The sequence below is a fragment of the Glycine max genome, chromosome 2 (genome assembly GCF_000004515.6).
Source record: "Glycine max cultivar Williams 82 chromosome 2, Glycine_max_v4.0, whole genome shotgun sequence".
In the NCBI taxonomy this organism is placed as follows: domain Eukaryota; kingdom Viridiplantae; phylum Streptophyta; class Magnoliopsida; order Fabales; family Fabaceae; genus Glycine; species Glycine max.
The window spans coordinates 47,414,936-47,442,053 of record NC_016089.4 but is presented as its reverse complement, the minus strand read 5'-3'; the positions used below and the strand labels follow the sequence as shown (position 1 = coordinate 47,442,053).

The 27,118-nt window shown below is 32.7% G+C and overlaps 4 protein-coding genes across 8 annotated transcripts; 3 read left to right on the top strand and 1 right to left on the bottom strand.

Annotated features, from left to right (window-relative positions):
• Nucleotides 1–383: 383 nt before the first annotated feature.
• On the top strand, nt 384–2,775 carry LOC102659418 (indole-3-acetaldehyde oxidase). Its single transcript, XM_026126582.2, has 3 exons — nt 384–1,702; nt 2,030–2,125; nt 2,307–2,775. The coding sequence occupies exons 1-3, from the start codon at nt 1,667–1,669 to the stop codon at nt 2,412–2,414; spliced, it is 240 nt and encodes a 79-aa protein (XP_025982367.2). The 5' UTR covers nt 384–1,666; the 3' UTR covers nt 2,415–2,775.
• Nucleotides 2,776–6,987: 4,212 nt separating this feature from the next.
• LOC100781113 (abscisic-aldehyde oxidase) lies at nt 6,988–16,263 on the top strand. Its single transcript, XM_003519421.5, has 10 exons — nt 6,988–7,352; nt 8,116–9,807; nt 10,567–10,826; nt 10,911–11,120; nt 11,288–11,506; nt 12,864–13,829; nt 14,366–14,461; nt 14,649–14,747; nt 15,230–15,419; nt 15,948–16,263. Exons 1-10 carry the CDS (start codon nt 7,205–7,207, stop codon nt 16,163–16,165), a joined length of 4,098 nt encoding a protein of 1,365 aa, XP_003519469.1. The 5' UTR covers nt 6,988–7,204; the 3' UTR covers nt 16,166–16,263.
• Nucleotides 16,264–19,978: 3,715 nt separating this feature from the next.
• LOC100780572 (beta-glucosidase BoGH3B) lies at nt 19,979–24,237 on the top strand. 2 transcript variants are annotated; one of them, XM_003519420.4, is made up of 10 exons: nt 19,979–20,169; nt 20,313–20,552; nt 20,745–20,949; nt 21,205–21,295; nt 21,393–21,538; nt 21,968–22,211; nt 22,424–22,528; nt 22,629–22,811; nt 22,897–23,101; nt 23,511–24,237. In XM_003519420.4, the coding sequence occupies exons 2-10, from the start codon at nt 20,333–20,335 to the stop codon at nt 23,993–23,995; spliced, it is 1,884 nt and encodes a 627-aa protein (XP_003519468.1). In that variant the 5' UTR covers nt 19,979–20,169; nt 20,313–20,332; the 3' UTR covers nt 23,996–24,237. The 2 variants fall into 2 exon arrangements, with proteins under 2 accessions (XP_003519468.1, XP_014625681.1); XM_014770195.2 differs by lacking the exon at nt 19,979–20,169 and having other exon boundaries at nt 20,176–20,552.
• Nucleotides 24,238–24,297: 60 nt separating this feature from the next.
• Nucleotides 24,298–27,029, bottom strand: LOC100527387 (ribosomal protein L20). Of its 4 annotated transcripts, none has more exons than XM_006574302.4 (4): nt 26,885–27,029; nt 26,290–26,352; nt 25,843–26,052; nt 24,433–24,732 (listed from the first exon to the last, which is right to left on the bottom strand). In XM_006574302.4, the coding sequence occupies exons 3-4, from the start codon at nt 26,026–26,028 to the stop codon at nt 24,553–24,555; spliced, it is 366 nt and encodes a 121-aa protein (XP_006574365.1). In that variant the 5' UTR covers nt 26,029–26,052; nt 26,290–26,352; nt 26,885–27,029; the 3' UTR covers nt 24,433–24,552. The 4 variants fall into 4 exon arrangements, with proteins under 4 accessions (NP_001235366.2, NP_001349649.1, XP_006574365.1 ...); XM_041005874.1 differs by having other exon boundaries at nt 25,843–26,047; NM_001248437.3 differs by lacking the exon at nt 26,290–26,352 and having other exon boundaries at nt 24,298–24,732; nt 26,885–27,014.
• Between the last annotated feature and the right edge of the window lie 89 nt (nt 27,030–27,118).

Sequence of the window (27,118 nt, the reverse complement as noted above, 5' to 3'; positions counted from 1 at the left end):
GATGATTAACTTATACCTGTTTTTTTTTTTTGTCGGGACTCAGGAGAAGGATATAAAAAATATTATAAAAAAAAAGATGTGATGAAACTGAGATAGTGAAGATGAGTACTCCCGTTTCAATAATAAAAAAAAATGGAATATTTAATAAAATAGTTATAGAATTTTTTATTTTACTCTTTTTTTTCTTTACACTTCCCAGTAAACATATATGTAAATTAATTAAAGATTAGAAAATAAGTAAATGTATAATTGATAAAAGAATTATGAGAAACATTTTTTTAAAAATTTAAGAATTAAAAAAGAATAAATTTATTTATTCTAGAAGATTATTATGAGACGAAAAGAGTAGCAGTTAATAAGCAATGAACATGCAGAAGTGCATAGAGAAGCGTGGAAAGGTGCGTGAGAAAGTAGCAAGGAATCAATAAAGTATATTTGTTGAATTATTACTGAACGCAGACTCGAACACATTAATCAATTATGAGAATTCAAAGTTATCTTCTGTTGCTCAAAACTGAAATAACATGAACTATGGAACTGGAGAAGACACCAACAAGTTTAGTTTTTGGCTATATCCATTATATGCTGCATGATATAATATATTGTTAACGGCAAGACTGGAATTAGAATTTTTTTTATTTTTTTTACTTCTGTCTTTTTATTTCCTTCTTCAAAATATTATGTGCTTTATCTTCTTCCTTTTTCTACTCAATCCAGTAAGATTGCAGAAAAGATTGAGTAGTAGAGAAGTTATATATGTTATGTATGCATGTGTGTCTATAATACTAACAATTGGATCTTGAAGGTTGCCACATCATGTGCACTGGCAGCAAAGAAATTACAGCACCCAGTTAGGATGTATCAAAATCGAAAGACGGATATGATAATGGCCGGAGGAAGGTACCCCATGAAGAAAACTTACAGTGTTGGGATTAGGAATGATGGTAAGATTACTGCACTAGACCTTCAGATATTGTTCAATGCAGGGATATATGTGGATATAAGTGCAATTATGCCACATAATATAGTTTGCGCACTTAAAAAGTATGACTGGGGTGCACTATCTTTTGATATAAAGGTATGAAGAACAAACCATCCTAGTAGATCTTCAATGAGGGGCCCTGGGGAGGTGCAGGGATCATTTACTGCTGAAGCTATTATAGAAAATGTTGCAGCTACACTTTCAATGGATGTAGATTCTGTCAGAAGCATTAATCTTCACACATACAAAAGTCTTCTTCAGTCATTCTCTGAGTACTATCATGGCGAACCTTACGAGTATACCTTGCCTTCAATATGGAGTAAGTTAGCTGTTTCTTCCAACTATGACCAGAGAAACAAAATGGTGCAAGAGTTCAACAGGATTAACACCTGTTGTGATTCAATTGACTCTAAGACCAACTCCTGGAGGAATTGAAGTGGGTCAAGGTCTTTGGACAAAGGTGAAACAGATGGCTGCGTGTATGCTCTCGGTGCTATTCAATGTGATGGAACTGAAGGTCTCTTGGACAAAATATGGGTTGTACAATCTGATACGGTGAGCTTGATTCAAGGAGGCTTCACTGCTGGGAGCACTACATCAGAGTCAAGCTGTGAAGCAGTTAGGCTTTCCTGTAATGTCTTGGTAAAGAGGCTAAAGCCTCTTAAGGAAAAGCTGCAGGAGGAAATGGACTCTATCAAGTGGGAGACTCTTATTCTTCAGGTAGCTAGCTACTATAAATAAAGTAAAAGCTAAATTTTGAACATTGATAGATTTTCCTCTCAAAGAGTTATCTTCATGATTGTGGGAGGAAGTTCCCTGAAGATAAAACCAGTTCTCTTTATGATTGTATTTCACTACTGACGTTACCACTGAAAGGTTTACAATGATGCATGTATATTAGTATTAGTATATGTAATTGTAGTACGTGGTATGGAAGATGGCACATTGGCACTTAGGCATTCTCACAATTTATGGGATCATAATTAACTCCTTTTTAATTAGGAAAATATTCAATTACCATGTCGCTGACAATTTATTAACATACAGGCATACATGCAAGCTGTGAACTTATCAGCATCTTCATTTTATGTACCCAGTAATGACTCCTCGAGTTACCTTAACTATGGTGCTGCAGTAAGTGAGGTAAGTTGGTTTGAGTTTTTGTTTTCTATGCATATCTCAAATTAAAATGGTATGTTAAGTGCACTGGTAGTTACTTTTCTTGAATCTTAAGTGCTTATGTCTTATTTTCAGACAAGCCATGCTACTGAAGTAACTGACTTATCTTATATTGGCATGCTAAACAATGGGAATTATTTCTCAGGTCGAAATAGATCTTCTGAATGGAGAAACCAGATTTCTGCAAACAGATATTATTTATGATTGTGGACAGAGTCTAAACCCTGCTGTGGATTTAGGACAGGTAAGCTGACTACTTATTTGCGATGCAATCTCAGCCCTAACCAAGGAATAATACAACTATACAAGAGTTGGGCCCAAGAATAGTTTTTTATTAACACATCCCCTAACATCAAGGCACTCTGAGGGTAAAAAAAGGACAAAGAACTGACACATTTTTACCTATGCTATAATTTAAAGTTAGAGCAAATTACACTCTAATTCCATCAGTTTCTCTTTATGTTGTCTATTTGTGGTTATACCTGGATAAAGTAGTGTATTGAAAGTTTCTATTTGTGATCACACCTAGATAGAAAGGTGTATTGAAAGTCTCACATGACGAGTAGTCATGAGAAAAATGAGACATGTTGAAGTCTCATATCAAATAAAATAATGTCGAGATAAATTATATAAGTGGAGAGCAATCCTCACCTTGTAAGTCAGAAGGTTTAGTTAAAGCTCAAACCCACTTTCTAACATGGTATTAGAGTCTATCCTAAATGGATAGGTAGCCTCTAGGGAGTGTGTGCAATTTCACGAAAACTCAAGGTTAGTTAGTGTAATGTACGTACTCTTAAATTTAATATTCCGAGTGGAAAAGGCAAGAATCAACTCCTGATCACTTTGCCAAATGGGCTCTAAGTCTGATATCTTGTTAAGAACCAAGATATCAGAGCTTGATAAGCCTTGTTATCAACCAAAGGGGCTTCAATTCCTTATGCTAAAAATATCTTGTTAAGAACCAACTCAGCGAAAATGTCTGAGATATTAGTAGGAGGTCCTAGAATGTCTATGGTCTGTTACAATGTAAAACTATGGTTCAGTTATTCCACCATGAATAATGTTTATCCTTCTTAACAATATAATTGTATCCTGCAGATTGATAGAGCTTTTGTCCAGGGTTTAGGGTTTTTCATGCTTGAAGAATACGAAACAAATATTGATGGTTTGGAATTACAAAATCCCTACAATAGACACTATACCTAAACGGTTTACAATTCAAATCCTCAACAGTGGGTACCACTAGCAACGTGTTCTTTCTTCAAAAGATATGACCATGGAGTTACCAAAAACCTGTTTGTGTATTTGTCTTTTTTGTTTATTCATTTTCTCTGAATGCACATCACTTATATATGAAAAGGGAAGTTTTGTGATTCTCTTTCATTGAATCATTTATAGGTTTATTCTAACAATTCAATTACAAAATCTAGGGACGATAAAGACAGAAGAAAATACTTGCTAACCATGTATTTTGTGGTGTAAACTGTTATATATTTTTTTGATATTTCATAAGGCTAACATTTCCATGTAATTAAATATAGAAAATATTTTTAAATTAATTTAGTGCTTATCCTAAAAAAAAAAAAAATTGACTTGCTCATTTAGACTAGGTCTCACCTTACCTTTTGATTTGGTCTTTTGTGTTTTTCGAAACACTTCTTCATTATTATAAATATACATTGGAGAAGGTTTTTACAGAGTCTCGTCCCTTTTATATCCTTACTTCTGCAAATTCTTGGGTTAGTTTCACTAAAAAATTAGTTAGTTCTGTTGTCTCAAATTACCGCAGAAAGAACATGTTATATCTTGAGAGACTTGTGTATCATGTGGATAAGTCTTTGAGGATAATGACAATGTCACGTCTCAAACTAATTTTGTTTGCTATCAAATGAGTTTGTAAATTGGAGATGAATGATGGTTTGTGATTGATCAATTCAAGATGGACCGCTTTCGAGTTTTATCGTGATTTTGGACAGCACGTTTACGATATGGATTTCTTCCATATCTTTATTCAACAAGTAAATTACACTCTATCTTCTATTTTTTTCGAATTGTGATGGATACCCTCCATTATTTGACTTTACTTCTACACACCTTGTTTGTGACGTCCTTAATGACTCTACCACTAACTGAGCATATCAGGCACAATTCGTAGAAATCAAAGGGGTATTATTATAATTACCTCAATAAATTATATATAGAATATTTATATAAATATTATATCGCTGATAAAAAAAATATAGAATAATTGAAGATATTAATAAATTAAATTAAATACTACATTATTACTTGTGTTATCATCACACTGATTAAAAATGGAATTCAACTTATATATCATAAAACACTAGAAAAATGTACATTGAATGAATTAATGTTAATTTAATGATATTTTTTTGTATTGTTCATGTTAATTAAAATTAGTAAGTCTTGATTAATTCTTTGGCACAGCTATGGTTGTTTTTTATTTTATTTATATGAAATTTATAATTTGGATAAGATGTTCATCAATAATTAAAATTAGTAATTAATAATTATGATTAGTGATTAATAATTAATAAATAAAATTTTCCATAATAATAAAAATATTCCATAAATTTATTATCATATCAAATTATATAAGAAAAATAATCCATAAATATCTTTTTTAACTTTTATAGTAATTATTTTAAAAATCATATTAATACTTATTAATATTTTTGTTACAAAAAATACAGTAATTATTACTATTAAGAAGGTAAAAAATATTATTCCCTTTGCTACTAAATATAAGTAACAAAAGTCTCTTATTTTTTTATCTCAAATATAAACAAATTTTAATTAACTATGTCTTATTTAATGAGATTCTTTCTAAAATACTCTTCATTTAATGAAACCAAAAAAATATATATGTTGATATCAAGTTCCATTGAAAGATATTTTAGAAAAAAAATATTTATTTTTAATTAAAAATGACATAATTTAATGAAATTAATTAATTTTTTAATAATTATAAAGTATTTTTTTCTTCTTATAAACAAGACAAAAGGAAGTATATTGGAGTGTACATAGCCATCAAACTTTTTTTTTATTATTTTATGGACTTAAGTACATTTTTCGTCATGTAATTTAGTGTTTTATTCATTTTCATCCTTACAATTTTTTTATGTTTTAATCTTTATAAAATGTGTTTTTTTTTCTTTCACCCTTAAAACATTTTAGATAATACTTTTAACTGTAAAAAAATGATATTTAAAGTATTTTAAGGAAGAAAAACATAAAAATACATTTTACAAAGACAAAAATGAAGAAAAAAATTGCAAGGAGGAAAATGAAAAATACATTAAAGTGCAGAGATGAAAAATGAATTTAACATATTTTAGTATCCTATTTTTTAAAATTTGTGATGTTAGTCCTTTTATTTTTAATTGAGACATTTTGTCCCTTAATTTTAAAAAATTAATGATTTTAGTCTCTTTAATTTTTAATTGAGATATTTTATTTTTCACTTTTAAAAAATATGTAATTTTAATCTTTTTTGTCAATTTCATACTTACTATATATTTTTTAATTTTTTTAATGAATTAAGCTTGTTAGTAATTTAATAATAATAATTTTTTTCATGTGAATAATAAATAGACATGTGTCACCCTAAAAAAATAATACATATCAGTCAACATTTACAAAATATATAGATCAACATCTGAAATTAACTATAAAAATTAAAATTGTAAATTTTCTCAAATTGGAAGAAGAAATATTTCTATTATAAAATAGAAGACTAAAATCCTAAATTTTTTAAAAATGAAAAATAAAATGTCTTAATTAAAAAATAAGAAAATTAAAATCTAAAATTTGAGATTAAAATTTTGAACTTTTTAAAAATTGTGAGTGAAATGTTTCAATTAAAAAATAAAATGAATAAAATTATGAATTTGAAAAAAAAAATAAAAAAAAAAAAAATATATATATATATATATATATATATATATATATATATATATATATATATATATATATTTGACCATTTATTTTATAATTCCAATTTCCAACTTGAAAAACTCGTGACTATTATTCAGTAAAAAAAAAAAATTCGGTCCAGGTGAGAAGGTGCAAGAAGAACGTGCAAAGGAATCACGAAAGTAATGTATTGTATTAACTGATTGAGACGGTAGAATGGGAATTAATTACGGTACCAATTGTTCCCACGTCATGTAGACAGATACTCACACTGTCGCTGTTCGAATACAATGCTTTTTTTAAACTAAGAATAAAATTTATCCTAAAATAATGGTTGTATTTTAATAATTTTCTCTCAAAAAAATTAATACTAAGTAACCTTTTATTTATATTTTTTATAATATTATGAGTGAATAATAAAACTTATAAATAAGTTAATATTAATATAAGATCAATTTTATAAAATTAATATTTTTTATTTTTTAATTGATATAAAACATTCAAAAATAATTATTATTTTTTAATGGAAATATAAAAAAACATTATTAATTTAAGATTAAATTACTCATTTTATTTTTATAATTTCATATTTTTTTATTTTTTTAGTTTAAAATAATATTTTTAATCCTTTACATTTTAATTCTTTTTTAATCTTTATAATTTAAAAGTGTTCTTTCTAATCTTTATAGTTTATATTTTTTTAATTTTATTAAAATTTAAAAATTATAGAGATTAAAAAATTAAGAATCATTATGAGGATTAAAAATATCATTTTTAAAATTATAAAAATTAAAAAAAATTATAAAGATTAAAAAGATCACTTTTAAAATATAAAAATTAAAAAAATAAAAATAAATTAAGAATAAATGAATAATTTAATCAAATTAAAAAATAAAAAAAATGAGTAATTTAACCAAGAAATATCAAGAAAAAAAAAATCAGCCGCAGAACCGTACCAAATGTTCCCACGTCGCTCTCAAGCAGTTGACTACGTCTTTGGTAGTAAGCAATGATTACTAGCGAGTGCAGACTCACACACACGTCATTATATAAGAGTGTAAAGTTCTGTTCTCTTGCTCAAAACATAAACATAACAGTTTCTGAACTATGGAACTGAAGAAGACACCAACAAGTTTGGTTTTTGCTGTTAATGGTGAGAGGTTCGACCTCTCCCACGTTGACCCTTCAACCACTTTACTCGAATTCTTACGCACTCGCACTCGTTTCAAGAGTGTCAAGCTCGGTTGTGGTGAAGGTATGCATGTGTTTGTGTTTATTCAACCATTTCTCTCTCTTTTGGTGGTTAAGCAGTTGATTGATTCGCTTGATTAATTGTTAAATTAGTTTTTGGAGGTTTTCCCCTTCATGGGTATCTTATTTGAAGTCTGGATTTTTTATTTTTTGTTTTGCTTTTCAATTTCAATAAGCTTGGTGTTTACTGTAGGGATTCATCTTTTCCTTCTTTCTGTGATTCTTAATGTTTACAACTTGATGAAATGCTGAATGGATTTTTATGGTCATGGAATGATTTTTTAAGGGCCACTTTAAATTGTCCAATACTCTTTTTCTTGGCGTTTTAAGAAGTGGAAACAATGGAAGACTTACATGCAATTCACGGATTACTCTGATCATAAGCCTGTACTGTACTGGATCCTATCATATATGTGCGTGTGAATTTAATTAGAATACACTGACAAACTTCTATACTGTCATTCAATTATAGATTGTCACGTATGCTAAGATTGTTGGCTTTTGTTACAAGTACTTCAAAAGTAATTTCTAGAGTGATTTCCAATTAGTTGACAATGTAAAAAAAAAAAAAAAAGACTGAAAATGTGAAAATAAAACTCTCTCTCTCATTAAGAACCTTCTTAAGGACAGATTTGGGGGGGGGGGGGGGGGGCTCTAATTTTTTTATTGTCTCGTCATGACTCATGAAGTAGGAGAAGATGTTGGCTTATAGTAGCCCTAATTTTCTTTTCAATTTGGTACTTATGTTTTGACACGGTTGGTTTCAGGTGGTTGTGGTGCTTGCGTAGTTTTAATCTCCAAATATGATCCTGTGCATGACCAAGTTGAGGATTTTACAGCAAGCTCTTGTCTCACACTACTTTGCAGCATACATGGCTGGTCAATAACGACTAGTGAAGGCATTGGCAATACTAAAGAAGGATTCCACCCAATTCATGAAAGATTTGCAGGATTCCATGCTACTCAATGTGGCTTTTGTACACCTGGAATGTGTGTCTCACTCTATGGAACACTTGTCAATGCTGAAAAAACTAGTTCTCCAAAACCACCAGCTGGGTTCTCTAAAGTAACTGTTACTGAGGCTGAAAAGGCTATTGCAGGAAATCTTTGTCGCTGTACAGGGTATCGAGCAATTGCTGATGTCTGCAAAAGCTTTTCAGCTGATGTTGATATGGAGGATTTGGGTCTCAACTCTTTCTGGAGAAAAGGAGACAGCCAGGACTCAAAGCTTAGTAGGTTGCCTCAGTATGACCATACTCAATCAATTAGTAGATTTCCTATGTTTTTGAAGGAGATCAAGCATGATGTGTTCTTGGCTTCTGACAAACACAGTTGGCACAGACCTATTAGTCTAACGGAGCTTCAGAACTTACTGAAATTAAACCATGCCAATAGTACCCGGATAAAAATTGTTGTTAGTAATACAGGTATGGGATATTACAAAGATAAAGAAGGTTATGATAAGTACATTGATTTACGGGGAATTTCTGAGCTTTCAAAGATCAGAAAGGATCAAACAGGGATTGAAATTGGAGCAGCAGTGACAATATCTAAAGCTATTCAAACACTGAAGGAAGAGAGCAGAAATGACTTTCTCTCAGATTATGTAATGATACTTGAAAAGATTGCTGACCATATGAGCAAAGTTGCCTCAGGATTTATTCGAAACACGGCCAGTGTTGGTGGCAATTTAGTTATGGCACAAAAGAATAATTTTCCATCAGATATTGCTGTAATACTTCTTGCTGTAGATGCAATGGTTCACATAATGACTGATACACAATTTGAATGGCTGGCATTAGAGGAATTTCTGGAAAGACCAACATTAGGTTTTGAAAGTGTGCTTTTGAGCATTAAAATTCCTAGTTTGGAACTCAATAAAAGTGAATCCTCAGAACCAGAAAGTAGATTCCTCTTTGAAACTTACCGAGCTGCTCCTCGACCCCTTGGAAATGCCCTTCCCTACTTAAATGCTGCTTTCCTGGCTAAGGTGTTTCCATGCAAGGACTCTGGTGGAACTGTGATAGACACTTGTAGGTTGTCTTTTGGTACTTATGGAATTAAGCATGCAATCAGAGCAAAAAATGTTGAGGAATTTTTAGCTGGAAAGCTTTTAAATGTTAGCATTCTGCACGATGCTGTCAACTTGGTTACAGAAACTATTGTACCTAAAGATGATACCTCAAAAACTGCTTACCGTTCAAGTTTGGCAGCTGGTTTTATTTTTCAGTTCTTAAACCCACTTTTCAACACTTCGGTAATAACAAATAGTTATTTGAATGGACATATTAATCTTCCTTTGGTTAAGGATCTTGAATTAAAAGAGAATCAGAAGCAGGTTCATCATGACAATGTTCCAACTTTACTATCATCTGGGAAGCAAGTCCTTGAAGCAGGCTGTGAGTATCATCCTGTTGGGGAGCCAATCATGAAATCTGGAGCTGCGCTACAAGCTTCAGGTTTGTTTGGTATCATCAACTTTTGAATTGAGTCACTGACTACTCTTTTCTTTGCATTGTTATCAACATTTCAATTTAGTAAACTTAAATATTTACATGACAAAAGGTGGTATTTCTTCATATTAGAAAGTAAACCTTCGTGCAGTTATAAGGTTGTAAGCTTGTGACCTGGTGGTCAAATTTTCTAGTCTCAGAAGCAGCCTCTCTTCTTATGGTGGTAAAGTTGTATACATCTTACCCTCTCTATATCCTACAATGCTTGCAAACTTGTGTATTGGTCTACCCATCATTACTCACTTCCATTGGGTAAGTGACATCAAACTCTTAATCAGGTTCATAAATGTCTCTCTTTCTCCCTAAAAGCTTGTAGCAAGCAAACATGATGATGGTTTTTCCTTCTCTAAAAACTTTCCCCTTTTTCCCTTTGTCTGTTCTCTTGCTTTGGAAAAGTCTTATATTCATTCAGTAGCATTTTATGATCAATTGCTACATAGCAGAAGTCAAAACCACTATGTTCATAAAAACCCTGTTCCTCATGCTCTTGGTTCAGATGAATTGTGTATCCATATTTTGCATCTTACAGTCTCTGGTTTCCTTCTAACTATGCTAAAAAGTCTTCTTTCCAGGCCAGAGACTAGTTTTTATGTGTGAAAGATTTATTTTATCCTTTTTTGATGCCTTTCAATTATGACTTCTCATGTTTAATTGTTTAAATTTCTGTTCAGTAACAAGTACATTTTTATGAATAATCATATATAGGTGAGGCTGTGTTTGTGGATGACATTCCATCACCATCAAATTGCTTACATGGAGCATACATTCATAGTGCAAAACCTTTAGCAAGGGTAAGGAGTATAAAACTAACGCCTGAATTGCAACTGGATGGAGTGAGGGATATCATTTCAAGTAAAGACATTCCCAATGGTGGGGAAAACATTGGATCTAAGACTATATTTGGTATCGAACCTCTATTTGCAGAAGAGATAACCAGATGTGTTGGTGAACGCCTTGCATTCGTGGTGTGTTCTTAAAGCCCTCTTTTTGATCCAACAATGTATGAGCTTATTTTTTATTTCATTTTAGTCACTGAATACCTTCTTTAGGTTGCAGATACTCAAAAACTTGCAGATATGGCTGCAAACTCAGCTGTTGTTGATTATGATAATGAAAATCTTGAACCACCTATTTTATCTGTTGAAGATGCTGTTGAAAGATCTAGCTTTTTTGAAGTTCCTCCTTTTCTCTATCCAAAACATGTTGGTGATATATCAAAAGGAATGGCTGAAGCAGATCACAAGATTCTTTCTGCTGAGGTACATTAGATTACATTTATTGCTCTCCTTTGTTTCCCCTCTTCCTCTCATTTCACACCTTTGTGCACCTTGGTTTCTGATGCAACGTTTATGTTTGCTCCTGATTAATTAATGTTTAAATGGTTATGCTGAACAAAATATTCATTGTTGATTAATGTGAAATACAGATGAAACTTGGGTCTCAATACTATTTTTATATGGAGACACAAACTGCACTTGCTGTACCAGATGAAGACAATTGCATTACAGTTTATTCCTCCAGCCAATGCCCCGAGTTTACACATTCTATTATAGCGAGATGTCTAGGAATTCCTGAAAATAATGTCCGTGTAATTACAAGAAGGGTTGGGGGCGGTTTTGGTGGAAAGGCTATAAAAGCCATGCCAGTAAGTATTTATTTATGTCTTAATTTTTTAAAATTCTAATTTATTATTTTATCTCTATCTCTTTTTTCATTACAACTAACTAATAAATATTGTAGAGTGTTGACATGAACCTTCAAAACTTCTGTAGTTTGGAGAAGACACTAATAATCTGAAAATAAAAGGCCTTTATTGTCATTTCACTGATTTTGTTTCTAGATAATATTCAGCAATCTAGACAATATGGTTTTAGTTTTTATCGACATGTGTTACAGATGTTATAGAAGTATAAAACGATTCCATTATTCTCAACAACTTAAGCTTTTGGGATATTTAGTTTGTGGCATGATGTTGAAGCCTCTATATAACCTTGTAGTCTAAGTTTGATCCTTGCTGCCTCCATTCTTCTAAAATAATAGTTGAATTTCAGCACAAGGTTGGTGGGTGTGTTAGAGATTTATAATAGCATAAAACTATCCACCAACTTTTACCCGATAGCTTAAGCTTTTTGGATGGTTCATGACAATATATGTCCTTCACTTGTCTTTAGCATATGTTGCTGCTTACTGTTTATCCAAGTAATCATTTTCCCTTGTAATGTGTATTTTGAATACAATGAAATAGAAATTGGGTTCCCAAAGCTATTTTATATTTTTCTTTTTTCTTGGATCAAAAATTAATTTGTTAAGATGGAGGAACGATACTGAGCTGGAGGACCTAAAATTGTCTGATAGGCAAAAGAAACAAGACAAAAAAATATAAAAACATTAGGTGAAAAGATCTTCCGACAAAAAAAGTTCCTTTGAAATTTGAATAAATCATGAGATAATCCCCATTGAAACTCTAGAATCCCAATTCTCAAGGGAAATTCACTACCAGGGACTAAAGGGTGATTTAGTGAACGAGGTTCCCACTTAGTGGAGTCTGAGGAGGGTAGTTGTATGAAGCCTTACCCTGTAATCGGAGAGGTTGTTTTCCAAATTTGAACCCATGGCCAAAGACAGCTTGCTTGTAAGGAATCTTAGCTACTTCCCTATTGAATTATACCAAAGAATCAAATGAAACAAAGAAAGAATGAAGGATGTGATGAATTATCTATTACCGAATAGGAAGTACAATCGTTCCCTTACCAAGGGAAATCTCCCTTACCAAAGAATCAAATGAAACAAAGATTTCCCTTACCAAGGGAAATCTCCCTCCACCAAGCCTAAGGTCAAGGTTCTATAACAGATTTTCTAACTGATTGTACAATCGTTCCGCTCTTATTTATAGGACTAACTACCCCCACTGCCTTCCAAATTCTCCTCTCTCAGTATCTCTTATACATGATAATTATATATTTATGCATGTATTGCATAGTACTAACTATCGGATCTTTCAGGTTGCCATATCATGTGCACTGGCAGCACAGAAATTACAGCGCTCAGTTAGGATGTATCTAAATCGAAGGACAGATATGATAATGGCTGGAGGAAGGCATCCCATGAAGATAACTTACAGTGTTGGGTTTAGGAATGATGGTAAGATTACTGCACTAGACCTTCAGATATTGGTCAATGCAGGGATATATGTGGATATAAGTGCAATTATGCCACATAATATAGTTTGCGCACTTAAAAAGTACGACTGGGGTGCACTATCTTTTGATATAAAGGTATGCAGAACAAACCATCCTAGTAGATCTTCAATGAGGGGCCCTGGGGAGGTGCAGGGATCATTTATTGCTGAAGCTATTATAGAAAATGTTGCAGCTACACTTTCAATGGATGTAGATTCTGTCAGAAGCATTAATCTTCACACATACAAAAGTCTTCAGTCATTCTATGAGTATTCTCATGGTGAACCTTATGAGTATACATTGCCTTCAATATGGAGTAAGTTAGCTGTTTCTGCAAACTATGACCAGAGAAATAAATTGGTGCAAGAGTTTAACAGAGTTAACACCTGGAAGAAAAGGGGAATCTCTCGGGTACCAGTTGTAATTCAACTGATGCTAAGACCAACTCCTGGTAAAGTAAGCATTTTTTCTGACGGGTCTATCGTTGTTGAAGTTGGAGGAATTGAATTGGGTCAAGGTCTTTGGACAAAGGTGAAACAGACGACTGCATATGCTCTCGGTGTTATTCAATGTGATGGAACTGAAGGTCTCTTGGACAAAGTACGGGTTGTGCAATCTGATACGGTGAGCTTGATTCAAGGAGGCTTCACTGCTGGGAGCACTACATCAGAGTCAAGCTGTGAAGCAGTTAGGCTTTGCTGTAATGTCTTGGTAGAGAGGCTAAAGCCTCTTAAGGAAAAGCTGCAGGAGGAAATGGGCTCTATCAAGTGGGAGACCCTTATTCATCAGGTAGCTACTATATATAAATAAAGTAAAAGCTCAATTTTGAACATTGATAGTTTTTCCTCTCAAAGAGTTATCTTCATGTTTGTGGGAAGAAGTTCCCCGAAGATAAAACCACTTCTCTTCATAATCATGAAGTACATGAAGCAAGTGGCATTTTAACTGTTTCCTCTCTTTATGATCCATATGAACTGACTATTTCTGATTGAATTTCACTACTGACCTCTGAAAGGTTTACAAACTTACATTTTTCAATTCACACTGATGCACGTATATTACTATTAGTATTTGTAATTGTGCATGAGATGTATTGCTTCAAGCTTTTCCTGTTAAGGTCTTATAGTTTGTAGCGTGGAAGATGGCAAATTGGCACTTAGCGTTCTCACAATTTATGGGATCATAATTAACTCCTTTTAATTAGGAAAATATTCAGGGAGTTTACTGTGGAAATGGAATTGAGTGTAGAGAATTTCTTCTTATTTTCCTAGCCCTCAAGCATTAATATTTAATCACCATGTTGCTGACAATTTATTAACATACAGGCATACATGCAAGCTGTGAACTTATTAGCATCTTCATTTTATGCACCCAGTGTTAACTCCATGAGTTACCTAAATTATGGTGCTGCAGTAAGTGAGGTAGGTCGTTTTTATTTTTTGTTCCATATGCATATCTCAAATCAAAATGGTATTTTCTCTAGTTCATTAATAATAACTTCTCTTGAATGTTAAGTGATAATGTCAAATTTTCTCAAAAACCATGTTACTGAAGTAATTGAGCCTACTTATCTTATACTGATTCTAAATAATGGAATTTATTTCTCAGGTGGAAATTGATCTTCTGAATGGAGAAACCAGATTTTTGCAAACAGACATTATTTATGATTGTGGACAGAGTCTAAACCCTGCTGTTGATTTAGGACAGGTAAGCTGACTACACATTTGCTATGCAAGCTCAGCCCTAACCAAAGAATAACACAAGAATTGGGTCCAAAAATAGTTTTTTATTAACACAACTTCTCACATCAAGATCCTCGGGAGTGAAAAAAGGAGAAAGAACTGGCACAGTATTCCCAATGCCAAAAATAAATTTAACATTAAAAGTGGAAAAGACAATAATCAAATCCTGATCAGTTTGCCACATAGGCTGAGTCCAATATATCTAGTTAAGAGCCAAGAATCCAAGATATTAGAGCTTGACGAGCCTTGATCTCTTGTTAAGAACTAGAGAGGCTTTAATTCCTTATGTTAGCTAAAAATTTATTGTTAAGAACCAACTCCACCAAAAAGCCTAAGATATTAGTTGGAGGTCCTAGAATGTCTATGGTCTCTTACTACTTAGAACTATTGTTCAGTTGTTTCTCTATGAATATTTATGCTTCTTAACAATATAATTGTATCCTGCAGATTGAAGGAGCTTTTGTCCAGGGGTTAGGGTTTTTCATGCTTGAAGAATACGAAACAAATCTTGATGGTTTGGTGTTACAAGATGGCACTTGGAACTACAAAATCCCTACGATAGACACTATACCTAAACAGTTTAATGTTCAAATCCTCAACAGTGGGCACCACCAGCAACGTGTTCTCTCTTCAAAAGGTATGAACAAGGAGCCAAGGAGTTATCAAAAACCTGTTTGTTCATTGGTCTTATTTATTTATTTTCCTCCTGAGTGGACATCACTTGTACATGAAACGGGAAGTTTTGTGCATTTTCTTTCATTGATATTGATTCATTATAGGTTTATTCTAACAGTTCAATTCCAAAATCTAGGGATAAAGACAGAAATTATTTGTTAACCACATATTTTGTGGTGTTAACTAACTAGTTAAATAATGTAGTAGCTTGAATACGGGAAGCATGTAAAACCTCTATAAAAGGAATTAAAAAAAAAAAAAAGTTTGGTATCAAACCTAAGGTTGGAAGTTGATGGAACATGTAATAATCAATTCAGTTTCATCTGCATAATAGTTTGAAAGAAAAATAAAATACAGATTGTGATTGTAACTTGTAGGAATTTTTCAGCCTATGTTTTATTTTAGACTTTTAATAAGATGGAGAAAACATCACTTATTCCAGTTTGAAAATCTAAAATGAAAAAAAATAAACTGAAATTTGTTGCTGCAGCTTCTGGCGAGCCGCCATTACTTCTAGCAGCTTCCATTCACTGTGCCACAAGAGCAGCTGTAAAAGAAGCAAGGAAACAGCTTCTTTCATGGAGCAACCAAGATGGAGAAGATTCAACATTTCAGTTGGGAGTCCCTGCAACCATGCCTGTGGTCAAGGAACTCTGTGGACTGGACATTGTAGAAAGATACTTGAAATGGAAAATGGGAAGTACATAACGGTGCTCATCACTATCCTAAATAAGTTAGAAGAATGGTTTTATTCTATCCATTTTTCAGTCCTTTTGGTAAAATAAATAAGTGGAGTTTTTCTTTTATATTATTTCACATAATGATCATGCTAGTGGAATTTTTTAAAAAAAATTAATGTTTACAATAAGAAACCCAAGCTAGTTCAGCTGGGTGGTTTTTGCAGCAAGGAAAAGAACAATTTTGTTCTAGTTATGCACAAGTAAAATAGTTAAAAGTGTCGTGCATCATTCTTGCTTGAATGCTCTAACATCCAAATAAGCACGCTTTAAATATTAACCAAACCGTTTTAAGAAAAAGAAATTGCTCAGTATAAAAAAAATGGTATATGTTTTTATTTGGTGCGGCTGAATTCATTCGTAGCAGCAATTCAATTTTTATAAGATAATTTTTTGTTAATTTCACCAAAAAAAAAGAATTTTTTGTTAACCAAATTAAATTAGGAAGTGTGCAACTATATTTTTTTAATTAAACTGTACCTTATGCAGTTCTAAATTAAACTGTAGAGAATATAGGTAACTAACAAGTGCTACTAAAAATTCATGACTGCAGAGCATTTCAGCCCTTAAAATGTTGTTTTAAAATAATTTTTTTTAGTACAAACTTAGTTTGGTAACGCTAGTAGTCTCTATATCAATTTTTTACATCACTTTTTTATAATTCACATTTTCTCACTATTTTTTTCATCACAACATTTACGTTCTAATTTTACCTCTTGATATCGTAAGATGATATGATAAAGAAGTTGTGTTGACAGTAAATTCTTTTTAATATTTTTTCACACAATTATTAAATAAATTGTATGCGAGTTTAACTGAATAAAGTGAAAGTTAAGACTATAAGTTATTAAATGAGGTATACATTTCACTTAATAATAAAAAGATTATTTTAAAAAAATATATATTTTTCTTAAGAAAAAAGTTTATCATTTCTAAAAAAACGTTTCGTCAATAAGAAATTTCTAAATACAAACACCTCTGCCGACAAAGTTTCATACTGTAATTTGTAAGGACTAATTTTTCTGCAAGATAAAATTCATCCGTATTAATTTGAATATGATGACGCATATGCATGATATATAATAAGCAATGTGTCAAATAGAAGTAACAAACACGTGTTTACAATGAATTTCCTCCATCTTTATTTAAACTAGAACTAGAACTAGAATAGCTCCCAAGCACCGTGTGTAAAACAAAGAAAAAGCAAAATGCAGAGATAGAGAAAAAGTATATAAGACAGAATTGAATAAAATGGTGGCATGTATGTTGAAATGGAGGAGGGATAGATTTAATAATATTTTTTATAGGGTTTAAATATTTTTTTCAGCAATTTAGTATTTTTTTTTATTTTCATCTTTATATATTTTTTTAATCTTTGTAAGATTATTTTTTTCGTCTTTGAAGACCTTTAGATAACATTTTTTATTGTTTAGAGTATTTTTTTTCTTTTTAAAATATCATCTAAAATACTTTAAAAACAATAAATAAAATAAATAAAATTTATTAAAATGAAAATTAAAAAAATATTAAATTACAAGAAAAAGAATGAACCTTTAAATAATGTCGCATGCATACATCACACCGATGTCTCGTAAAACGATGTGATAGACTAGTGTTTTTTAAAATAAAGGGGGAAAAAGTGAAAGACAAACTGCTTTAAATTTGTTTTGATAAATGAAAAATGTTTTGTTAATGTAAAAATCAGGACAATTTCTTTTAATTTGTAGTATAATTTTAAGATGAATAAATAATAAAATATCACGTACATACTCTTCTTCTATTAATTCGAATTTGTATGAATTATTAAGCTAAGCATCTCGAGATGACTTGTCCCGGTGAAAGAGAAAGCAACCTTTGCAAATAAAAATTGTCAATGGCGGGAAGACATATAAACATGTCATTGTGGAAAAATTATTAGGTAGTTTAAAAATATGATATTATCCATAAATTCGACTAATAATTATGTGATAGATAAATAAATTAATTAAGATCTCTTAAAGAATAATATAATTGATTTTTATTAGATAATTATTAAATATATATTTAATTTAATAAATATATTTTTGATTGTTGACATGATTATATTGATCGGGACTATAAAGAACGATTGTGATTCTAAATCACATTTCAGGTCATTTTCAACCTACAATCTAGCAGGGACACAATAAATTTGTAAGCAAATTAATGTTTTTTAAATTTAAGTTATGCGTTATGTTAGTTTTCAAGTTTTTTAATTGATTAAAATTTGCTACTTTTAAAAATTAAATAAGTTTAGTCAGTCGTGATTGTTTTTTACTTTAAATAAAATCCACAGTTTTTTTTTTATATTTTTTAACTTGTTCCGAACATGATGTAGGCCCAGACAACAATATTTAATACAATCAAAATTACAACATATGAAATGTCTTCCAAAGTAACTAAGGGAGAAAATGTACGTACTGCTGGCCATGAATTTAATTTGAAAGTCCCTAATAAAAAATTTCACTGTGTTGAGTCATTGATATATAAAAACTTTTATTCTTAATCTTTGTTGCCAGTGATAGAGGACACCATCATAACTGTTATTGTTGCATCATTGCTTTCAAAACAAAAATTTTAACATATCAAAAACTCATAAAAAAATTTAAAAAAAAACTTAAAATAAAATTGAATCATTTATAAAGAAAACATTCTAACATATTTAAGTCAAATTTAAATGTGTTATATTTTGGTCTGAGCCTAGACCCAAACCTACGTGTGAGCCTACATACATAACCCATGTAAAAATTATTATTCTACCTCGGTTAGAATTATATCTAGATTTGCATGAGCTTCCGGCCTTCCTCAATTGCTCACGTAAGGGTGATAGATAATAAGACCTCCTAACAAGACAATCTCCTCTTCGTGCAATTAATAGCATTAACCACACACAGATAATAAATAATCACAAAGAACACAAATCCCCCATTTAAATCCAGCAGCAACACTATAATTCCACATTTCTCATGACAACAACACATAAAATAAATCGTAGTTGGGACCAAGGTTTAGGGCTCGTTTGTTTAAACGTTAGGTATAGTGTTCACCGGCAAGGTTTAGGACTCGTAGTTTATCTTTATAGAATTACATACTTGCATATGAATGTTTGAGGTGATACCAGTTACTCTGATGTTGTCTAGGTTTATGTGTATTGTAATGCCATGGGGCACGTAGTTTGTTTATTCAGTTGTAAGTGTCATGTGATGTGTTATCTGGATATTGTACGTTTTAGTATTAATTAAATTAAAATAAGTTTTTCGTTTTATTAGCTTTTGAGTTATCATGTAATTGCTGGGAGCTAGTCGTTATACCTACATAAATTTGCGGGGGTAAATATCTGTTTCAATATTTGAGTAATTATCCTCTCTGCATACAGATATTTTTATAAGTAAACTGTCATCCAAGTAAATTTATTGATTTTTATAAAAGTTATATCTAGCATAGTTTATAATTAATTGATAGGGTAAAAATTCTTACATAAATTGCCGGAAGATTAAACTTTCTTTACTATTTATGGTTAGTACGTTAATACTGAAAGCTAGTTATGTGATTCACGTAACTAATGTCTGCATATGCATATATATTAGAATGTAGTTGAGAAACACAGGCTGTAATTGTACTGAGACCAATCACTGACAGCTGCTTTCACTCACCACTCTGAGTCTGACTGCACTAGGCAATACATTAGCCAGAAATTATTAGATAGTTTGGGATTGGGACTACCATGTGTTTATAGTCTTGATTAATTTTTACATTATATCTACTTTTTTCAATGAAAAAAATAATAATAACACTATTATAGTATTATGTAAAGAATTAAAGATTATTAAGGAGCAGGGACAATAATAATTTTGGACCACCAAAATAAGTTTTTTTAAATTAGCATACCTCACTCTCAAGCCCACTTTATAATCTCACTCTCCATTCAACTTCTTTACTTCAGTGTCTGGAATAGTGGTAGCCTTCCTTAATGCCTTTAACTATGCTCCATTTTCATGTGTTTTTAGATTGACATGTTCTTCTCTGGCTTGTTATGCATGTCAGTTAATTAATGGGATTCACGTGTTATGGCTATTGTGAAAATGTCTCACTGCATGCAGGTTCAACTTCAAGCGTTCAAATGGGAACAACTACAACACCCCTTGTGTTGGTTCTTCTATTTTGCTGCCTTGTTTCTGTTTTACAAGCAGAATACTTGAAGTACAAAGACCCGAAACAGCCACTGAATGTTAGAATCAAGAACTTGCTGAAGCGAATGACCCTGGAGGAGAAGATAGGCCAAATGGTGCAGATTGAACGAAGTGTTGCCACCCCACAAGTGATGAAGAAGTACTTCATTGGTAATTGCTCTCTTCCAATCTCTAACCAAATACTAGTGCCTTATATGCTACTATAGTTATACTATGCTTAATAGTAATGTTTTCTTTGCCTCATCTAAGTGTATGATTTGTTTAATATAAGGGGCATAATAGTGTTTGCTATTATGGAGGTGACATATTAGAAATATATGTGATGTGATGATTGATGGGCAGGGAGTGTGCTGAGTGGGGGAGAGAGTGTTCCAGCCACAAATGCATCTGCTGAGACTTGGATCCAAATGGTGAATGGAATCCAAAATGGATCTTTGTCTACGCGCCTCGGGATTCCAATGATTTATGGCATAGATGCAGTTCATGGCAACAATAATGTCTACAAGGCAACCATCTTTCCTCACAATGTTGGGCTAGGAGTTACCAGGCAAGTAAACATGTACAATATATGAGTGGTCATGGTCATTTTCTTCTGTGACAAGGCTGTTATTTGAAGACCTTGGTTTTTCAAACGCTAATGGTGTCATTTGCACTTGAAAGCTATATTTCAACATGTTAACATTTTCACTAGACCATTCAATTAATTATCCTTCATTGAGAGAGAAATCAAATTTGATACTTGAGACTTTTTTGCTCTTTAAAATGAATAATTTTTTCATTTTTATCTTATACTGGCTGTTAGGGATCCAGTACTGATAAAGAAGATTGGAGATGCAACTGCCCTAGAAGTTAGAGCTACTGGAATTCAATATGTTTTTGCTCCGTGCATTGCGGTAATTAAGCAGTGCTAATTATTCTGTTGTTCAGATCACATAAAATTTGACATTGATCGAGTCTCCAAATATTGTTGATAGCCATATTTTTCCACAGGTCTGCAGAGATCCTAGATGGGGGCGTTGCTTTGAAAGTTACAGCGAGGACCCTAAGATTGCTCAAGCAATGACTGAAATTATTCCTGGTTTGCAAGGAGACATCAGTAGCAATTCAAGAAAGGGGGTTCCCTATGTTTCTGGAAAGTAAGATTCTCGGTAGTAGATTGAGTTCAGTGTGAATCATTAGATTAATTGGTCATCTTGACTTTTTAAATGCTTCCGTGCACATATGCTGGATGGTAATATTCACTCAGTTGCTGCTCTTCTTTATAATTGATAATTATTAGAAGATTTACTGCATTTATAAATTATTTTAAACTTACTTTTTCTGTTTTTTAGGCAAAAGCATTGTATTGTATTGTATTGTATTTATACAATTTTTTAACTAATATTTTTCTTTTGGAGGGGGTTTCTCCGGGAATTTGTGTGTATGAATTTGTTACTTTTTTATTCTATATGAAGTATTTCATTATTAAAACTTGAATATTGTTTCAATGAAGTAAAGAACAGTCTGCATTCTAATTAATTTTTTAGGCATGCAATTCCTTCAACATTTGAATTACTTTACCACAGGAACAAGGTTGCGGCTTGTGCTAAACATTATGTAGGAGATGGTGGCACAACCAAGGGCATTAATGAGAACAATACTGTGATCAGTTATAGTGAATTGCTTCGAATTCACATGCCTCCGTATTATGACTCCATTGTCAAGGGGGTTTCAACAGTAATGGTCTCCTACTCTAGCTGGAATGGCCAAAAGATGCATGCTAATCATTTTCTTGTCACTAATTACCTCAAGAACAAACTGAAGTTCAGGGTAATAAATAAAACTTATTTGATTACTTCTCTAATAAAGCAATTGAAGTGTAGTTTTGGTTCTTTAAATCTATATTATGTGCGATTTTGGTTTTCCAAATTTTGGTTTTTTGGTCAATTAAGTCTATTTTTAGAATCAAAAGAATGGTCTTCCATCAAATTGAAGATGATTAAACATTCAGCTTGCGATGTACCCTTTTTGGCATCTTTCAGGGTTTTGTCATATCAGATTGGCTAGGCATTGACAAGATTACTTCTCCTCCTCATTCTAACTATTCATACTCTATTCAAGTTGGTGTTGGTGCTGGAATTGATATGGTAACAAAAGAAAGAAAGAAATATTATGACTTTAGTGTCTAAAATTTAACGTAATGACTTTTCATTTATTATGAGTTTATGACTTTACATTATTTTACAGATCATGGTTCCCTTTAATTTCACTGAATTCATTGATGTCCTGACTTATCAAGTAAAGAACAATATTATCCCAGTAAGTAGGATTGATGATGCTGTTAAAAGAATCTTAAGAGTAAAATTTGTCATGGGCCTATTTGAGAATCCACTTGCTGATCTAAGCCTAGTGAATCAACTTGGTAGTGAGGTACATTTTTTCAAGGATGTAATGTCAACCATATCTTTCAAATGGAAAGAGTTATTTTATTGATCAATTATTGTCCCTTAAACAGGAGCATAGACAGATAGCAAGGGAAGCCGTAAGGAAATCACTTGTGTTGCTAAAGAATGGTAAATCTGCTGAGAAACCTCTGCTTCCCCTTCCCAAGAAAGCTGCAAAGATACTGGTGGCAGGAAGTCATGCTGACAATTTGGGTTATCAATGTGGAGGATGGACAATTACCTGGCAGGGGCTTGGTGGCAATAATCTCACTGTTGGTAAGCAAACATGCTTAATTTGGTGTGTTTAAAATTACTCTGAAAACTAGAAATCTCTTTCCGGGTGACTTAGGAGTGTGTATATAAGCTTACTTGAACTCTACTCTACAGGATAAGTAATTAGTGTTACATGTTAAAAAGCATCAACTTTCAACAGTCTTAAAGGTGTATTTGGTTTTCCGTTCAAAAGCATGAAACAAACATTTAATCCAATGACTCCACGTCCATGTATTCGCTTGAACATGCCTTGGAACATGCATGCACCAACTGAAAACTAATCACACACTAAAACCTACATGGGTTAACATAAAACCACTCATATACACAGCAACTTGAGATATTTGATCATACGTTTCTTTTCTAGGAAAGTTACAAAATATTGAAGAAAAAAATTCCATTTTCCATGCAGGTACAACAATCCTTGAGGCTGTAAAACAAACGATTGATCCTGCTACTAAAGTTGTCTTCAATGAAAATCCCGACTCCAACTTTGTCAAGTCCAACAACTTCTCTTGTGCCATAGTCGTTGTAGGTGAACACCCTTATGCAACAACATTTGGTGATAGTTTGAATCTGACTATTCCAGAGCCTGGTCCAAGCACCATCACCAATGTATGTGGGTCTATACAATGTGTGGTAGTTCTCATCACCGGCCGACCAGTTGTGATTCAGCCATATCTATCAAAAGTAGACGCACTTGTGGCTGCATGGCTTCCAGGGACTGAAGGCCAAGGTGTAGCTGATCTTCTCTTTGGTGACTATGGATTCACTGGCAAGTTGGCAAGAACATGGTTCAAGACAGTTGACCAGCTACCAATGAATGTTGGCGATAAATATTATGATCCTCTATTTCCATTTGGATTTGGGTTATCTACAAACCCCACCAAGTATTAAAACCATTTATGAGATTACTCAAAGATCTCACGGTTCCTTTTCTACAAGAGACTCGCAATTGTCTTTTGCAAAGTGAATGGTTAACACGTTTATCTTTGTAATGAATGCATTAGAGAAACTCCATTTAGCACTGGAAAAGAAGCATGTTATTTAAGATAAAATTTAGTCTGGAGCCTTGGCAATTTTATCTTATAAACTTGGCTTTCTGATTGGTGTGGTAATAGTGATGATTGCTAACCTCAGACATCTGTTCTTCCCAATTTTAACATGTATTAAAAAATCTTTATTTTTGATAGATGCTAATGGCAGCCAATAATCAGATCCATAAAACCAATCGTAGTTGGGATCAAGGTTTATTATTGTACAATGTTTCCGACACCAAAGCAATTGAAAGGGGTAGCGGAGGAGTAGGATCATGTAGTTAAAAAGTACACGAGTTTGTGAATAACAAGCAATTGAAATTGATAGCAATGTGTAGTGTACTACACCCAAATCAAAAGATAGTTCAAGATTGGAACATAAACTACCACTAACTGTTTGCTAAAGTGCCACATGCTCTAAAAGGCCACCTTTCTAGGAGGAATCACCACATTCTTGTTTCCGGGAAATGCATTTCGTGATATATCTACCAAAGACTTGAAGCTATAGGGTTCGTGCATAGATATCTCTGACAGAACCTTTCTGTTAAGTTGGATATTCTCCTTCATCAGCCCATGCATGAAGTTCCCATAGTTGACCTGGCAAATAAAAGGAAAAAAAAATATATTGATTGACAAATGAAATGGCAGAAGAATATGCCCATGAAAATATAAACTCAAAAATAAAAGGAGCAATAGAGGTGTTAAATAAATGAGAGAAAAATTACAGATTCCAGAGGCAGGTTCACCTAATATTCAATCCATTTGAGGTTAAAAATGTATCACTCTCACACACCATGTATTCAGTCCAGTCATTTTAGTACAAGAAGTATAGTTAGCTTGAATCCAGATACATCATACATGTTCACCTAAGAATCCAATCTTGCTTCCAAGCCAGCTATTTTGCTTCAAAGACTCATTATCACTGGTTTGCTCATCCCATACATTCTCCTATGCTTCTTAATGAAGAATATAAATTCATTTCTCCATTTACCATTAGTTAAAGCTCACATCCTACAGAGCTTTTAACTGAAAGCAGTGACAACAGAACAATAGAAGTTGCTTGGTCTTACAATCACTTTTGCAATACAGGCAACAAAAGTACCTTCCACAATTGAGGATACTGGATACATAATATGACTAGGGAAAGGGGGAACTCTTTGAAAGTTATTTCACAAATAAAAGAAGCCTTAAGAGGAGAAAAGTAAACCCAACTGAAGATTGGGGAAGTCAGTCCTGAGTTTCCAGACAATGCTAAAACAAAGAATCTTTTTTTGTGCGATTACATCAGAACGGTACTACAGTGTGACTATATATTTCTCATGCTCCTTATTTGTAGGAGCAATAATTTAAATATATAAAGCATGGGTTTTGCTTCCAGAGCTTTCAAGTGGAAATATTGCTCAAGTTAGACATGTGTATATAAGAATTACCACAAGGTTCACAATCATAGCAATTGCATCACCGAGATTTTAGAGTATGATTGGTTTTCTGATTGCACAAATTCCTAAACATGCAGAAACAAAAGAAATAACTAGTTATTCTCTAATTAACATACTTTAGGTTCTTACTCGGCAAAAAACTAGACACACTTGGTCAACAATCAAAGTTTGATGAAAACAACAATAGCCATATTGAATTTCTTGATCAAGCATTGAATTGTAAGAGATTATGGATTAGTGAGAGAAGAAAAGGAGTTAGAAGACATACCCCATGAATGCGGGTACCAGCATTGATCCTTTGGATCCAAAGGGATCGCATGTCCCTCTTTTTGTTACGGCGGTCTCTGTAGGAATATTGCAAGGCCTTCTCAACCCTCTCCCTTGCTATCCTTATGCAATTCTTGGCTCTACCCCTGAACCCCTTCGCTAGCTTGAAGATCTTATCCTTGTTCATTTTCTCCTCTTTGTTCTTTCTACTCTGCAAAACACAGTTTCATCAAATCCCAAACAAAGGATGAAGTAAAAAAAGAAAACCCTCACCCCCTATTATCATTCATCAGACATTGCTCTAACCACGCCAACCCCAAGCAGAGATACAAAAAATTGCAAGAAGATAATGAGAAAGCATATGTTCACTACTTCACTCCCACATAAACAGTAATCATCAAGAATCACTAATAGACAGTCAGTAAATAACAAAAAGTGCTCTAGATACCTCAGATTATACCAATTTTCAGCTTCTTCCTTACTGTTTTCACACCGTTCAAACTTCAAAGGGCTAATCAAGACTCAGAAAACAACACATAAATAAATCAGCCATATATGTAAGCCACTCTGCCAGGCTCCTCCAACAATAAGCACAGCAATCAAGGAAGCATAATTTATTGAAAATAGTTATAAAAGAAAAAACAATGTAAAAACTGATTACTAAATATCTCGTTATCCAATAACCCAGCAAAAAATAAATAAAAATCCTTTAGAAAACAATCCATACACTGCAAACAAATATTCACATGATGTGCATACCAATACGCATGAAAACTTATAGCCTATTGAATTAACATAAGAAAATTGGGTAAATTAGAAGGAGGGAAAAGAAGTGACCCAAATGATCCCTATGCAAAAAAATCCAAACTTGAATCCAAAGGGTAACAGTGGTTGGTTCCGGGCACCCAAAAAGACAGAACCAGCTACCGTAAACACGATTCACACAACTCAGGCATTTTATCAAACACGTAAAATGAAGTCTGTGTCATGGGCAGATAATTATTGAGACGAGATTCAGCGTATGACCATAGTGCCATGCATACCTAAGAAATGAAGAGAACGAAGGGTTTTAGATTTCGAGAATTTTAACGTGCGATCACCACAGATACGGTGCTTCCGGCTAGACGGCGGCGCTTAACTGGTGTGGTGTGGTATTTTGTTGGGCTTAGCTTTTCTGAAGACTGTGTTGGGTTAGCTATTAATGGCTACTAGTACTATTTAAAATATAAAAAATAAAAAAACAGCAAAAGAATTGATAGAGAGATAATTATTTTTTA

Bases quoted from the DNA above. Each gene is read 5' to 3' on its own strand.
- LOC102659418 (XM_026126582.2), top strand. From the start codon at position 1,667: ATGGACTCTATCAAGTGGGAGACTCTTATTCTTCAG. The intron at 1,703-2,029 runs GTAGCTAGCTAC...ATTAACATACAG, and splicing joins GGGAGACTCTTATTCTTCAG to GCATACATGCAAGCTGTGAA. The intron at 2,126-2,306 runs GTAAGTTGGTTT...ATTATTTCTCAG, and splicing joins ATGGTGCTGCAGTAAGTGAG to GTCGAAATAGATCTTCTGAA.
- LOC100781113 (XM_003519421.5), top strand. From the start codon at position 7,205: ATGGAACTGAAGAAGACACCAACAAGTTTGGTTTTTGCTGTTAATGGT. The intron at 7,353-8,115 runs GTATGCATGTGT...GGTTGGTTTCAG, and splicing joins CAAGCTCGGTTGTGGTGAAG to GTGGTTGTGGTGCTTGCGTA. The intron at 15,420-15,947 runs GTATGAACAAGG...TTGTTGCTGCAG, and splicing joins ACGTGTTCTCTCTTCAAAAG to CTTCTGGCGAGCCGCCATTA.
- LOC100780572 (XM_014770195.2), top strand. From the start codon at position 20,264: ATGGGATTCACGTGTTATGGCTATTGTGAAAATGTCTCACTGCATGCA. The intron at 22,529-22,628 runs GTAACAAAAGAA...ATTATTTTACAG, and splicing joins TTGGTGCTGGAATTGATATG to ATCATGGTTCCCTTTAATTT. The intron at 23,102-23,510 runs GTAAGCAAACAT...TTTTCCATGCAG, and splicing joins TGGCAATAATCTCACTGTTG to GTACAACAATCCTTGAGGCT.
- LOC100527387 (XM_006574302.4), bottom strand. From the start codon at position 26,028: ATGAACAAGGATAAGATCTTCAAGCTAGCGAAGGGGTTCAGGGGTAGA. The intron at 24,733-25,842 runs GTATGTCTTCTA...TTTATTTGCCAG, and splicing joins CTGGTACCCGCATTCATGGG to GTCAACTATGGGAACTTCAT.